The sequence below is a fragment of the Gambusia affinis genome, linkage group LG13, assembly GCF_019740435.1.
Source record: "Gambusia affinis linkage group LG13, SWU_Gaff_1.0, whole genome shotgun sequence".
Classification (NCBI taxonomy): domain Eukaryota; kingdom Metazoa; phylum Chordata; class Actinopteri; order Cyprinodontiformes; family Poeciliidae; genus Gambusia; species Gambusia affinis.
The window spans coordinates 4514099-4530443 of NC_057880.1; the positions used below are offsets into that span (position 1 = coordinate 4514099).

The window sequence follows — 16345 nt, forward strand, 5'->3', positions numbered from 1 at the left end:
ACTTCGGAGCAAATCCTCCACACTGAGCATGCAATGCAGTGAGAGCGGAAAGGAAAACTCCCCTTTGCATTAAGAAACTCACAGCGACGAAAGGCTCAGTGTGAGTGTCTGTTCGCCACTGCCATGACCGATTGTGGGTTTGAGAAGACAAAGCATGCACACGGTTGATCTGGATAAGGCAATGTAGAGTATTTTTTTGTTGTTGTTCTTTTTACATGATCAAAAGAAAAGAAAGAAAAAAAACAAACAAGCCCCGCACAAACATTATAGGGCAGTGGTTGAAAGACAGACTAGAAGTTGATGATGTTCCGGTGGTCACTGATCAAACACACCTCTAAAAAATTGCTTTAGAGGCCTGATTTAAAGGAAGTGTTTCAGCATTTTTGTAGTTTACTGAAAGCCAGTTTCAGATCAGTCTAGTTTTAGTTGGGACAGTGTGTAATATGCAGTAACCTGAAAAGGGAGAGATGATACCAGGTTTTAGCTCTAGTGCTAATTTACACCTGTGGACTAGTCCATGTGTGAGCTAGTGGTCAGGGAATCGTAGAACATATGAATCTTCTTATTTGGTTCAGATTCTGGGGATGCAGAGTATACTTGAACTATTAGACCCGAGTTAAGGATCTGTTGTGATTGTACTAACATACAATAACAGCAGACCCTTAATGTATTTTGGTGCTACGTCTGTGGCGAGGACAGGAAGACATCGAAGCAGTTGGTCCATCAGGAAGCAATTTATCGAGCAACAAAAACTACATCAACGTTTACCTTAGGTAATTATTAATATTTATAAGAATTGTACTATTAATAAAATTAGCAATAAATTGTCGACGGAGTAACAAAAAAGAAAAACTTTCTTATTATTATTATTGCCTTCCGTTTACAGCCGTGACGTTCACCAACATGACATGTTCATGACCAGACAACCTTTCAACCATGTGAAGAGGACGAAGGCAATTTCGTGTTGACGTCTTGTCACGTTTCATCGCTGCAGCACACTGTTTAGACTGAAGGTAAAGTTGATTTTTAAAAAAATATATATATATTCTCATGGAGGTTGTACTCGAAGGACAGAAACGTGGGTCAGCCGCTGCTCGTTGTTGTGTACTGATTTGTGAAGATTTTCACATACGAGTCCCAAGCAAAGCACGTATCAAACAGGAGTTTAATGTCAGTGTCCTAATGTACATTTATTACGCCTCTTAAATAAATATTCAATCTTTAAAATTATTATGCACATCCTCAAATAAAAATATATTTATATATGTATAAAAACAGACATTAAGAGTGAAACAAGAACCCATAAGGTGAGGGGGCAAAAAGGGGTAAACACATTTTGTACATGAGTCACTACAATCAGATCAGGAAACCTGTTAATATAAATTATAGCTGCCACATCGTCCCATAATATGCTATGAGCGCTCAGTTTGCTTAAATGAATTCAGTAAAGATGAAACGTCTGGCACACAGCCTGAACACCAAAGTGTCCCCCCCCCCCACTGTGCTGTTGCTTCCTGCGCTCTGCAGTTTCGTGTCTCACAGTTTGTCCGTAAACTCAGCGTTTCCTGGCAGTGCGGCCGCTCAGGGTCCTTCAAGTCTCCTTGAGCAGCAGGCAAAAAAAAAGTCTCCTCTAGTTAAAATGATATGCAACAAATCAAAACGACACGCTCTACAAAGATGCTGAAAACAAGACAAATGACGGGAAACAGAAATTCTCAGCACTAAAAAAAAAAAATTAAAAAAAAAAAAAAAGTTTGGAGTACAAAAATAGATTTTTAATATGCATGTTTTCTTATTCTTTTATGTCCATGAACTTCCTTTGTTCACTTGAGAACATTTGAAAATAGGCTAAGAGTTAAGATACAGTACAAAAAAAATATATCGAAAGGTTCGTTTTCGAGACAGAACTGACCGTACTTCAGTCAATATTTAAGTTCTTTTGTCCTCCCTTTTTTGTTTTCAGGTCTTTCTATTCCACCTCAGTGCTGTAAAGAGTACCGTGTGCGTTTAGTCCTTTGACTGAAAGGGTAGTGGATGAAGTCAAAAGGCCGATGTTGACCTGGATGGGTGGGCTGCTGCCCCTTCGGCAACCTCTTCATGAAATGCACCTCACGCTGGTGCTGGCGTGTCCTAGAGCCCCGGCGTGGCCGTCCGCGGCGAGTGAAGGCCATGTACCAGCCATCGTACCGGGCGTTCCTCAGGGCTGTGTAGTTGTTTTCCAAGACGATCTCGGTGAAGATGCAGTCGCGGCCCTGTCCGTTTTCCTGCAGGGAAGTCATTTACAAAATCCTTGACTAAGATTTGCAGATGGAAACGACAGATATGTAAAGGCTACACCTGGACATGCTAACTCACATGCACATGGAAACACACACAGGGAGCAGATGCTACAGTCATTACAGATCAGAGAGTGATGGGGTCTGTCAGCAAGCAATGACTCTTCACCTGCCTTCATTGTACCTCTATGAAGCTTTTAGGGTAGATGCAGGTTGTCCTGCCAAAAGGCCTTTGCTAGCATGAAGTGTCAGGTTTACTCCCAGTTTTATCTACTGTTGTGTTTGTGGGTAAATTGAACCACCACTAATAAAATCCAACATATCTTAGCCAAGCTCTGATGCTGATTTTTAATACACTCCAGACCAACAGAACCGTTCAGAGATGGTTAAAGCAAATCTGCTAACCCCGGTGGTTGGGTGCTAAGGTATAGTCATTCATCCAGCGGCCTGTTGTCTTTTTTAGTTAAAAAAACATTTAAAATTGACAGGAAATTTGAAAATATCACTTGATAATTATGTCTTATTCAAAGATTGGAAGATTAACACCTGAACACCAACTACAAAAACGTACAAAAATGCAAGCATTAAAAAAAAATAATAATAAAAAAAAAACGGAAATAAATAAGCGATGTTTAGCCTGGTGGGGGCACAAGTAAAGCCTGGTGACCCGCCAGGCTTATAATACACCGAGTGAAACTCTGGTTAAAGTTTAAATGTTGTGGCATCTTCAGTCACTGACATGAGCAGTCATGTACAGCTAAAACATACAGTAAGGTGATGTGAATTTGCTCCGCTCTGGTCTACTGTAACAACCACCCACCTTTTTGGGCAAAGGGTGCTTTAAAAATAGCCAAGATGAACCCACAAACATACATCCGTCCCAAACGGCATGTTCATTCTTTGTGTCTTTTGCTCATATGTGTGCGCGCGCGCACACACACACACACGCACACACACACACACAGCCCTAGGTACGCACGCACACACACGCACACGCACGCAAACACACACACCAAGCCTGGAGTCTACTTTGACTGGGATGGAGGCTTGGGGCAGATGGTGTTTGAGGCAGGGTGCTGGGTGGGTGGAGGGTGAGTGGGAAAAGGTGGGGGAATCTGTTTATTAGCCCGTCGCAGTGAGAGTAGGGTGCTGGCATAAATCTCAGCTTCTGACACACACCAACAGAGCATCGTGTGCCGATCCCAAACTAAACTCCAATATGGACACTAGAATGCTTGAACTGCAGCCTGAATCTGTTCCACATTTGCCTCTCAGTGCTTTCATTAGAGATCCACCGGGTGAATGCACTGACATAAACGTATAGTGTGTTCAGTGTTTCTGCTTTTGGACTAAAAATGATTAGATTTATAAAAATAATACATTTTATTTATGATGCCCCTCAAAGGCCTGTCATGTTTCCTATAATTGAAAGGGACCTCTTAAGGCCAGGGGAGTAGTTGACACAAATCAAAAAGGAGTGACCCCTACTACAACAAGACCAAAGGACGGGGTAAATTAAAATAAAACACACTGCCTTCTACAGGCCATCGTCTAACAGTATACCTGTTACTTGTTTCTTGGGTCTTAAGCAGTTCACCATGGTGGCATGTTAACCCTGTTCATTCAGGCTATCCTGCCCAAGGCAACCCTAACCGTTGTCATTTCTCTAGTCCAAACAGTTCAACATCGACTCTCATCTAAACATTCAGAGGTTTCCGAGCCACAGCGAGTCGTCGGCTTGTTCTCCATGTTTCAGCCAGGTGGCCAGCCTTTTGTCCTCACCTTGCCGATGAGCTTCCCCTTTCTGTTCATGCAGATGTAGAGGCCCGTCTCAGCTCCCTTGATGCGAACTCGACTTCCAAATGTGTCGGTCTCTACGATGAGCTTCGCTGAGGGAGACGGGAAAGATGAGTTTGTTTAGAAAGTGATGCATTGGAGGTTTCAGCAAGCCTACTTTGAATTTTCTCAGAAAAATTCAAGATAATACAAATCAATGAGTTCTATGCTGTAAGAAAGAAAAACGTACATGAACGACAACGACCGCTTGAGAGGATTTCAAGAGCTACAGAAACATACCCAAACACAACACACACACACACACAACACAGACACATACGTTGTGTAAAACCTATGGGAGCATTCCTGGAGATTTATGCAAGCTGAAATTCCCACAAAATGATAAAACCATGTGCCTGTTAATTCTTTGAAAGCTGAAGAGACAATTCTAGCAGCGAGTCAGGAGTCGCTCAGAATCCCCGCAATCGCCTCCCTCACTCAGAAACCTTCGCATTTATCTCCATAGCAGGACAGGATTCTAACAGGCACAGAGTCGAGACTTTTTGGGATGAAAAGAAACTTCTTGTATTCTGCCTCAGTTCCCCGTTATTCCGTACATCTACATCTTGCTTTCCAGATGTTTCACAGATCACATCTACTCCGAGACTTTAGATGAAACTGTCAGCTAGAGACCAAAGTGGGGATCGTCATGGCCGACCCACTTAAATACGAGTTCCAGCTGAGGTCAGAAGCAGCAGTTAGAGCAGAGCACGGTATTGACCAACAAAACCAAAATGCTGGAGACAAAGTCTCCATCACACTTCCTGCTGCTTAACACAAAATGACATCCGGCAAGCAGACAGGTTTGCACAGAGACCTCTGAGTTAAAAGCAACACTAAGCACACTGCTAACCTCTGCATTTCTTTAGCCATGAGGATTTCAGCGTGCAACAACACTGCCGGGCTTGCTTCAAGAAGTGAGTGTGAAAGGTGGGGGTGGAGAGGGAAGATAAGCTATGCAGGAAATGTTCAGGAGGCAGAACATCTAATGGCTCTTCCAGACATATAGAATCTCTGCAGACCACCTTCTAGCACCAAAGATAACCTGTGGGGCATATTTCAGAACGTCTCCCTCCACTTGGGTAGTTAATGGCTTTTGTACCTTTAGGTTATTGAATGATGAAAATTTGATTCAAAAAGGTATCAGAAGGCGTCTCAATTCTTTCATGCACACGTTACTGACTGAAAGTACACAAATCCATATACAGCTCTGGAAACAAAAAATAAGATAAGTAATAAGATACCACGGCACTGAACCCCACTGAAAATCTATATTTCACCAAATATTGATTTCTGAACTCTTCCCGAGTTAAAACATCAGTATTGTTGTTTCAAATCTAAATTTCCTTTGCATTATTTGAGGTCTGAAAGTACAGCATTTTTTGTTTTTTGTTTTGTTATTTTGACCATTTTTCATTTTCTGCAAATGAATATAATTCTTTTATATATAACAAAAACAAAATGTTCATACCGTGCGCATCTCCGTCTTCGGCCATGGCATTGATCTTCTTGTTGGGCAGGACCTGCACATGCTTGCCGCTGGTCCGGCTGTACAGCTGGTAGATCCGGATCAGCCTGCGGCTCACCCGGTCCGTCACCTTGCTCTGCTCGCTTACATGCTGCGTGAAATTAGGCGGGGACTGATTGGTTACCTGTCAGAAATTAAGACGGCATCACAATTATCAGTGCTTGCTTTTAATTATTTTTTTTTAAATTATTTATTTACTTATTTTTATGCAATTGCTTCCTAGGCCATTTTAGCTTGTGATTTATGAAAACAAAACAAAACACAAAAATTGTTGAAAAACATTCTAGGCATTTTAACAGATCCAATTATGCACGATTAGAATCAGGACTTTGAGCATTTTTTCAACGAAATGTTATATGTAATGAGGGGGAAAAAATAACTTGTTTTCTTTGTCTTTCTGTCTTTCTGTCTTTTTTTTTTTTTTTTTTTTTTTGCTTTTGACAAGCTGCTATGACAACTTCCAAAAGAGAGTCCGCCAGATGACGGTGACCGCGTCCAAAGGGACGGACTTTATGATTACAGGTTGTGCGTAAGGAGAATGTCCGCTTCGGCGTACACACACGCGCCCACGCACACACACACACACAAACGCGCACAGAGCAAGAGAGAGAAAAACATTTTGTTGAATCAAGGTTGGATTATTCGCGTGAAAACACACTGAATCTTGGGTTTATTAGGCCTATAAATATGAATTTATGATCAAAATTAAGGATTAAACCACAAACTGCCTGATGCCATTTTTTTTTTTTTCTCACTAAATCATTTCCTCCTGCCCGATGGGCCGCCGGGCGTCTGCCAGGGCCGCCGTGAGCCCCGCTGTCCGCCGTGGGAGCCATCAGATAGTGTTTCATCACATAACGTTATGGCGCACCATTGCTACATTATATTTGAATGGCTCTACCACATAAATAAATAAATAAATAAATAAATAAATAAATAAATAAATAAATAAATAAATAAATAAATAAATAAAATCCTTTGCGGCAGCGTATTTTTTATTATTATTATTATTTTTTATTTTTTTTAAAAAGGTACATACCTGAGCATAGAAGCAGAACACAAACAGGTGCAGAAATCTACAAGGAAGAAAGCGGAGAGTTGGTTATTTCATTCAGGCATGTGATGTTTCAGCGGAGACAGGAGAGACAGAGGGAAGCTCTCACAGATAGCGGAGTCTGGATGGGACGGCCCCCATGATGGATGGATGGATGGATGGATGGAGGTGGACAGACCCTCCAGGGTTTTTTTTTTTTGTTTGTTTTTTTTTTTTGGTTTGTTTTACTGGCAGGTGTCCGTTTTAGGCTCGGAGAAGTCAAAGCTCATCCAAGGCTTCCAGTCGAGTCAACAAGTCCAACAGATCACAGTGAAATCCTCCAAAGGTCAGCGGTACTGACAGCGCGGCTCACGCTCGCCCATTGCATTTCCCCCCCCCAGTAAATTAAAAGAGGAAATTGTAACGATAAAAAAAAAAAGATCACTGATGAGAGTAATACCGATGACTTGAGTCACGCCTGAAGAAAGTTTAAGTGCACTTGCAGAAGAAAAAAGAAGTAGTTTTGGATGAAGCTCCTCCAGGACCGCGTCCTCATCTGCGGCCTTCAGGTGAGTGTGAGCCGACCAACCTCCGTCTTGTCAGTGTTGCCGCTGTGATTGGATGCTTTCCCTGCTCCTGTAGCTCCTGCTGCTGCTGCTGCTGCTGCTGCGCTCTGTGGCAGGACTGAAGGCTGGAAGCTCCGCGTTTCCTGTCTCTGCTCCCATCCCACACCGCGCTCACACACCCAGGAGGCTCTGCTAAGAACAAGCCCCCTTTTTTTCTTTCCTGCAAAACAAAAGCGGATACCCTTATCTACCCCCGTCCTCCCTCTTCACTCCCCTCCTCTCTCCTCTTATCCCCCCCACCTCTCCATCCACCCCCTTTTGTCATCTCCCCTTTACCTGGGGAGCTGTCCGGAGCAGAAAGAAGCGAGGAGGAGCCTGGCCTGCTCCGGTCCAACACAATCCTGGGTCTGGTCTTAATGACGGTGTGTCCGGTTCTGGAAGCATCAACTGACATTAAGACGCAAAGGTGGTTTCATGACCCCGCAAACCGTCGAGTCCCGGCCCGGTTACCCTCCTCCTCCCCCCACACACCCGCCCCTCCATCTTCCTCCCACAGCCCCAACACTTCTTCTTCTTCTTCTTCCTTCTCCAGGGTTGCGCGGTCCTGAATATGGTCAGCTTGTGTATTGGCACCTCAAAGCGAGAGACATTAAAAGGATTACAGGTGATTAGCGTTACTGACCCCTCCCCTCACCGCCATGCAATAAATAAATTAATTAATTAATGAATGGCTCGCTCGCACTTCAAAGTCTGCAGAAATCACTTGAAAGCCCTGAATGATTAGTTAGTTACAAATTAATTCTGCTCTAACCCAGAAGAATCACACACATTCATTATCGTTAATTAATCCTTAATTACCCAAAAGTAACGGATCGTTGTGGTTTTAGGATTTATTGATTTAGACCCAGCCCAGCTTCAGCAGACAGAGAAACTCTCGCCGAATAAACAATACCTAACAGGACGAACCTTTTCCATCCTCGCATAATTACATCACACTGCATGTTCAGGCAGGGGAGGAGTGAAGGCTGATCTGAAGGCTCACATGAACATCCAGGTCGGCCAAACAAGCACAATGACATTTGTTATCGGCTGCAATCGCTCCGGCTGTGGCTCTAGTTTTCAACAAGTCAAAGGCGGAGGAAATCTGACGCGCTGACCGCTCAGAGTCGTCCTTCCCCTGTCAAACACCAGTGGGCGCTCTGGTGAAAGTGATCAGGTCTTTGGCGGAATCACCAGAGCAGTGTATGGCACTCACACTCCACTGTGTTCAGGATCAGACCAGTGGGAGGTCTCCCAGAGTAGAGTTAATTGATCTCAACATCCCCATGGCAACCTCCTCATGCGGTCTGTTCAACAAGTACAGTCTCAGATCAACATCAGCAGCAGAAACTAGTCAACGGCAACTTTATTCCTGTTGGGGGAAACACTACAGCCGCTTTGCGTTGTCTCCACATGATGACAGTGATACAGAATGATCTGATTCAAAGTTAGATTCTCGATTAACATGGGTTGTTGCTGCACGTTCCTTTAAGATCTGGTTCTGGTTCTCAAACCAATGGTTGTATCCTATAAAGATAAACTGAGTCAATTTGCAAAGCTATTTACAAATGATGATTTTTTTTTATTATTATTATTATTTTTTGCCTTTTTGTACAATTATATTCCTAAGTTTGTGATCAATCGACTTGTATTCCTGGATTGTGTTATTGTCGGGTCCACTTCCACCTCGACTGCGGTTCACCTCGGTTCAAGGTTACCCACGATCAGCTCCAGGCACCTCTGCTTCATCACTTACCTCTTCCTCATAGCTCCTCGCTGGGCTGGCCTGATGCCTCCACAGGTACTCTGGTGGGTCAGAGTACCTGTGACCCGTGCCTTCTCGTTTCAGCAGTCATCCTCGTTACCCACAGCCCACTTCAGCTCTCTCTGAGGATGAACCTCCAGTTCAGCTTTACTGAGACGCATTAGTAAACAAACAGAGCTCAGACTTAAAGGGTTAAACTCACAGCATCAGATTGTAGCTGCGGTAACTCAACCAACTATGGAGATTGTTCTTTGAACTTTTCCAGAGTGAACTTGCCAGCTCCTTAAGATTTTACTTTTGGATATTAAACAATTTCAAATCTTTTAATTTATCTGTGCTGAAACCATTAAATCAGATTTTTAATCAGCATTTATATCCTCAAACAAATGCAAATAATTAAAAAATTATCTGCGAGATAAAACAATACTGCAGCACTTTCAAAGGCTATAAAAGGTCATTCCCTCTCTCTTTGTGTCTATCACACAGTTCCATTTGTTTTTTTGTTGTTTTTTTTCTTTTAAATATATTATTTTCTAGAACACAAGTGTGACCAGGGTTAAGATGAGTATCTAACCAGTCTTCCCATCTTCCCCCACAGCCTGTTGGTGATTTATAGGTGTTGTGGTCCTAAAGTTTAACACACAATATTTTGTTGCAACCACACCGTTTCAAACAGTATGAACAATCAATTGTAGTGTTTTTGGCTACAGCTGCCGTTGTCCCATTGGTCTTACAGCACCACTGCTGACCACTTCCTATAAACAGGTTAGAATTAAATCCTTGCCAAAAACCAAATAGTTGGAACAGATTCTTCAAAATGTCAAAATTCTTACTCAACTAAATAAAACACATCCTTTCTCTGCAGTCTGTGCAGATTAGCCTCGAGTGGTAAATATAACAAGAGTTGAGTGAGTGAGGGTGAAGTCCAACAGATAGGTTAGATTTGGTTTTCTCAGTATTTTCAATCATGACGAGCGAAACTGACACCAAAAAGCAGCCTGACCTCAGTCAGCATTCCTGAGAGGGTGACCACCAAATGGGACTGATCCTGAGTGAAGCAGCGTGTGTGAGATCTCTGACTGCTGATTCGCATGTACACACACACACACACACGCACACAAACACCCCGCACACAAACAAAGCTTGTCTAGTTACCAACTTCAAACCTAAGTATGCAGTAAACAGTCTGACAAAATACTTTAGAGGAAGGATATGCATGCATGTGAGAGGGAAATTGAAGAGGACATTGACTGATGTTTAGACCTTTGCTGAGGTAGATGAGATTGGAGGACAAGATCGGCTTCACGTGTAAGAATCAACAGATCACCAGTCGCTCAAAATTTAGAAAATCGCCTTTCAATAAATCAGGTGGCCAATAAATTGGCCAAGAAACGTTTTGTAATTTCAACTTCAAACATCCAGCAAGTGGCCATCTCTGCTTAATTATTCTGGGTTGCCATGTAGCTGGTGGTTATCCAGCATGTTTACACCCTGGACAAGACACCTGTCCATCCCAGAGCCATGCAAAACAACTATTCATTTTAAAAAAGCCAATCAACCCAACACTGTGGGAGACAGCTAGCCCTAACCCTAGCACCTCTATTCAGTCCACACAGTAACAAAGGCTTGAAAACATCCAATTACTTTGGACTTATTGTACATAATTAAGATTTTTATGTTGAGAATAGGATGACAATGTAAACATGAACTTGGATGAGGAGAACAAGACGAGACACAGGCCGAACAAGGAAATCCAAAGAGCTATAAACTGAGGGTGGTGTGGAGAATGGCACTGGATCCAGGTGAGCCTAATTAAGGAATCGTGGAACAACTGTCAGAGGACGGTTCTGAGCAGAAGAACTCTGGAAGGGAGACCAATTAACTCACAAAACGCAAAGGAGAGCCAGACTAAAACTAGAGAATTAAACTAAAATGCACAATTTGAACTCAAGAAGAAGTTTCAAAGAGTTGCGGCCTGAAGGTCGTTGGTGCCTGTCACTGTGGTAACCAGAGCAAACATTGATGGTAAAACAATGGATTTACTTTACTTTACACGTGTCCACCTTCTTCTGGGGTTCTTGTCATTGTGTAAAAGAAAGAAAAGAAATTGTTACATTCGTGTCATTTTTTAAATACTCGAGACACGTGTCTTATTAATACCAATACTAGGAGCTCTTTTATTATCACAACAAACCGGGACTGACACACACAGCTCTGCAGAGGCTACAGTAACAAAATTAAGTTACATTAATTTGACAAAGCATAAATTCATAACTGCGGCTATCTCAGGTTTTAAGTTTCTGCTGTCGGAAATGAAAACCAAGTTAAACAAATGAATGAGCTAATTGTTTGGGCTCCTCTCACGGAGAGGGTGTGTGTGTGTGTGTGTTTGTGTGTGTATTGGGGGGTGGGGAAGCATGATGTACCTCTTAATACATCTGATGTGAAACAAGCTGGCTTTCTGACAGGAGCTGTCGGTGGGATAGCAGGAGGCGTCCTTATCAATCAACCCGACCCCCAAGTGCCAATCAAAAGTCCTGAATCACAGCACACAAGACTCTGTTATCTACACAGCCGTCGCTTCTCTCTATCACTCCGAAACGGAGAGAGATGCGCATGATAGAGAGAATGGACAGGTCCTTAACAAATGGCTCCTGAATGAAGGGATCCGTTCTGCTGTAGGGGTCCGTTCATCTCTGTGTTGGATGGTTCCTGCAGCCTTTCGGTAGAATTGGACAAGATCTTTTTCCGTCTATCTGAGATTGAAGAGTTAACGTTCTCAATCCTGCTTGTTGTGTGAACAAAGGTTGGTTTCATGTCTTTCAGAGTGCTTGGTGGATGTGTCAGATGTTTGCAAAGTCAGACTAAAATGTGAGTGTGTTGCAATTTATTTTTCATTTTCAATTTTCGTTATTTAATTATTTTCATCAGCACCACTGCAATAGATTTATGCACAAACAGCGGTCTATGATGAAACAGTGGTCTTTGACTTTTTGTAAAGAAATGTTTGAATGCTGCATATGGAGGAGCAGCGTTCTGCTCCAATGCACCAGAAATCTGGAATGAATTTCCAGAAAACTGCACAACAGCCGAAACTTTGAGTTCCTTTAAATCCAGACTAAAAAACCCAGCTGTTTAGAGTTGCATTTGAAACATTAATCAATAATCTGATGTATAACGACGGCAAGACGTAATATAGTTGACTGTGTGTTCTGTGACTTTGCATTTCTGTGTTTTTACACAACTCTGACGATATACCCCACCCTCCCACACGCCCCAATAGGCTCACTGTGATATGACATGCAGGTAGAGGTGCAGCTAAGGGAAGTGTCAGTGATAATAGGCTCACAGAACAAAAATCTGAGCCACTGAAACCCTTTGTAGGATGCAGTGTGTATTCTAAAATACCTCCTGATCTGAATCATACACACTACATCGAATGCATCATGGTGAAAGGATGATCAACAATGCTTTATTATTTTTTGCTATTAGCAAATTGTGATGCTCACATTAATGCATAGACACACACACACACACACGCATACACACACACAGTCACAAGGAGGGTATGGCAGCCTGTGGTTTTCTAACAGTAGTAAAATGAATATGTAAAGAACAGCATTAAATAGAGAGCTGAAAGATATCCAGCTGAGGGCGCTGAGGGTTGGCCTCCAGTCACACAGCTCACGCACACACACACACACCCAGACACACACCCACACACACACACCCAGACACACACCCACACACGCCGGTCCCTTTAAGCAAAGACAACTAACACTTAATCAAAGGTTTGTAAGGGAAATAGCTGTTAACAGATCAATCACCTGGAGGACGGGACCAGCAGAGAGGCAATCCATCTCTAGCTAAGGCCTTATGCTAATGGGAAGTGACACTGTGTTACTGCTAAGAGAGTGGCTAAGATGTTTCATCGATAAATAGCTAACATAAAGCGCAGGGGCAGAGTGTGAGGCAGAGTCGTCAGAGGATGTGATGAGGAATCAGCGTCAGCCATCTGTTTGATGTTGTCGAAGTGAATTATATTCTTTGACATTTTTGTTTTCTGGCATCAATCGATCTCTTTGGTAGCCAAAATCTTCCTGGTTTTTATGTCGAATCGGCAGCATTTCTGCACTTCATTAGATTATACCGTTAGAAAACAGGTCAAACCAAACACTAAATCTAAACAAGCAAACAGAAATGAGATTATTAATCGAATTGATTTGCAGATAAATGATCTCCATAAGTACGTCTGCGTAATGATTGACATAAAACATCTAACGCGAGGCAGCTCAGAAAGTTACTTAAAAAAGTAACAACAATACAATACAAACAAGAAAGCTGTCCGTTTACTTGTACCTGGTGATGCAAATTTAAATAGAAAATTCTGGGCCGGCTCCTCTCACAAAAAAATGTTGTTCTGGCAACAGCATCTAAGGGGACGAACAACGGTGAGCATGAAAGAAACCGACCAATAATTTACCAGAAATTTACCTCGTAACAAAAGAAACATTCATATTTATTTAAATGTTTACTAGTGTTAGACTTAAAAAGCATATACTGGAACACAGTGATACCGCCAACAAACCTGGGATATTGAGTGAAGCAAAGTTACCACAGCAATGTTTAAACAAAAGCATTTTGGTCAACACATAGAAAGATGAAATAAATCAGAAATGTATTTAAAGGGCAACCTGTCCCTTACATTTATATTTGTCCCTTATATAACTCTGATTAAATATATTTATTTAGTTTTCATCAACTTTATTTCAAAAAGACCAACTTAACCACCCTGTCACAGGCTGTAATTAATTTATTTAAAAAATTTTGTTATTTAGATTTTGTAGAAGCCAACCCAAATGCTTTCAGCCACTCAGGTGGTAAAATTGATGCGCTAATTACCTTGTCGGCTGAATTAAAGTCAGAGCCGCCTTTGTTCATCATGCAGGTCATCCATTTATCTTTTTTGCACCTCGTCAGTGATAATCGAAGCCGGAAAATGTTGACTGTTGACAGAATCTAGCGTTCGGCGTTCAAAAAACTGTTTCCCCCTTTCAGGTGGAACACCTGTCTTCACCAACAAAGGTTCCTCTCAAATAGACTGCTGATGTGACCCTTTCACAAACCCGTTCATTCATTATCTGCTCCTACAGCTACTACAAGTCATTCGATAATGAAGCTGGTATATAGGGTGACCTCAGTACAAGCAGAGAGGAAATTAGATCAAATCAGGTGACAACCAAACAAAATAAAGTCAATAAAGACGATTTAGTAACAGGACGGTTAACATGGAACTGACAGTCAGCAAGGAAAATATTGGTTTATAAGTATTAGGAATGGTAATTGCTGCCATTACAAACTGTTTAATCGGTTGTCAGCTTGTCGTAGCGTGTTTTTCTGAGACGCCATTAAACGCAACACGAGCGTGAAGATGCTCAGGCATTTTACGTCCCCGTGGCAGCGACAACATTCCTCAAACACATTCAGGCGGCAGAATGCAGGCCTGCACAGCAGTGTGTTAGAGTCATGGCGACAACCCAGCAAAAAACAAAAAGGTTTGTGCAGTTGAGTTTAGTAATATTGTTGGATGCAGTTAATGTTAATATAAATGATAACTAGCTAACCCATGTCAATAGATCACATTAAATCTGTTAATAATAGACTATTAATGTTGTTGTCTGCGCTCAGAGGTGGGTGGTTACTCGAGTAATATTTTGGACAAAAAGAGGTACTTAAAGTGGTAGTTTTACTGCACTGTCATTTTGTACTTTTACTTGAGTGATTCTATGAACAAGCTTGAGTAGACTGATTTTTGTATTCAAAGAAATCAGATGGGAAACATAAGACACTTTCAAGTTGACACAGTGAGTCAAAAGCTCATGAGTGATTTAAGGTGGAAGTGTGTGTCTTTGCTTTGTGTGAGTAGGACGGGGATAGTTGGAACATGGCATACATAGCTAAAATAGCTGATGTCGACTGGTTTGTGTTTGACAGTGCAGCATAGGATGTGTGTGGTTATGTGTTTGTATTCAGGCAGTCTGCTGTCTGGCCTGGTCTGAGTCTCTAGACTTTCCTCCTGTTTCATTTCAGCTCTTCATCCTGTCCCTCCTCATCCTCGCCCTCTTATCTCCAGTCATGTGTTAACACTTTTTTTGTATTTTTATATTGTTTTCTCTTCCTGTTTACTGACTGCGGCTTATTTATTTCCTGACCTCAATGTTTTTCCAATTAACTCTATGCTTTCAAGAAAAAAAACTAATTTTATTCATTTTTGGTCCACCGTTTTCTTTTTGTTGTTTGTTTTGCTGATTTCTTTTTAATTCAGACAGTCTGGAGAAGTTTTAAGTGTGAAATGCCTGGTTATGGGTCAGGTCACAGCATGTCTAGCTGTTGTGCTTTGGATTGTGATGGCAGGTTGTTTTCCTTTAGGTTTTTCTCCTAGAAAGCAGAATTCACGGTTCCAATAAGTGCAGCAAGTTGTGTCAGTCCTGCAACCCCCACAGCATGGAACTACCACTACCATGTTTGACTGTTAGGTATGTTCTTTTATTGAGACACAGTGTTGGTTCTATCCCAGGTTTAACAGAACAGACATCTTCCAAGTCCACCTTTCAGTCCACAGCTTGTTTTCCTCAAAAGCCATCAAGAGTTTTCATCTCCATTAACTGACTTCACAATGCAGACACTGCCACATACTCCAGAGGAAAGTCTTTGAGCTTTAAAACAAGGGAGACAAACTTGTTATCTGTCTTCTGTCACAAGATTATGTTGATTAGTTCGAGGAAGCCACACAAATGGAAGTTTCCATGAAAAAAAAACAACAACTTCCTGTTCTGAGGGGGCAGGGATTTGATCATTTCAGGCATGATATTGGGTATTTCTATGTGAAAGTTAGAATGTTTTTAAATTTATAGTGAGACAGCAAACATTGAGACCTGGTCACGCCCCCTTCAGCATGCACAAAAACTCAAGCTTTTGATCATTTTAATCCCCAATGCCATATTGGCCAAATATGAACCATGTGGTACAAAATCCCTAGGAGGAGTTCAGTAAAGTTCGACATATATGAAGACTAAAAATGACCCTTTGGCCCAGAATATCCACCTTCCTGTTGGGTTGAGGTCATACCTCCAAGACTCCTTTTCATTGTTTAAGTGGGTTCCACCAATGTACCAAATTTCAGCTCGGTACATTTTACCAGTTGGCCTCTCTCCCATTAGGAGGAGCTGTAGAGTTGTTTGACTACGCCTATTTTTAATGCCATCAAAATACAAGAATTTCACTCAGGGGGCAATTTTGGGG

At 41.9% G+C, this 16345-nt stretch overlaps 1 protein-coding gene across 2 annotated transcripts; it reads right to left on the reverse strand.

Annotated features, from left to right (window-relative positions):
• Positions 1–1092: 1092 nt before the first annotated feature.
• fgf8a (fibroblast growth factor 8a) lies at positions 1093–14164 on the reverse strand. Of its 2 annotated transcripts, none has more exons than XM_044136558.1 (7): positions 13946–14164; positions 7576–7673; positions 6804–7459; positions 6680–6716; positions 5584–5731; positions 4059–4165; positions 1093–2264 (listed from the first exon to the last, which is right to left on the reverse strand). In XM_044136558.1, the coding sequence occupies exons 3-7, from the start codon at positions 6833–6835 to the stop codon at positions 1980–1982; spliced, it is 609 nt and encodes a 202-aa protein (XP_043992493.1). In that variant the 5' UTR covers positions 6836–7459; positions 7576–7673; positions 13946–14164; the 3' UTR covers positions 1093–1979. The 2 variants fall into 2 exon arrangements, with proteins under 2 accessions (XP_043992493.1, XP_043992492.1); XM_044136557.1 differs by having other exon boundaries at positions 5584–5764.
• Between the last annotated feature and the right edge of the window lie 2181 nt (positions 14165–16345).

Bases quoted from the DNA above. Each gene is read 5' to 3' on its own strand.
- fgf8a (XM_044136557.1), bottom strand. From the start codon at position 6,835: ATGGGGGCCGTCCCATCCAGACTCCGCTATCT. The intron at 4,166-5,583 runs GTATGAACATTT...CGTCTCCCTCAG, and splicing joins CGAAGACGGAGATGCGCACG to CGAAGCTCATCGTAGAGACC. The intron at 2,265-4,058 runs GTGAGGACAAAA...ACTTCCCTGCAG, and splicing joins AGGGGAAGCTCATCGGCAAG to GAAAACGGACAGGGCCGCGA.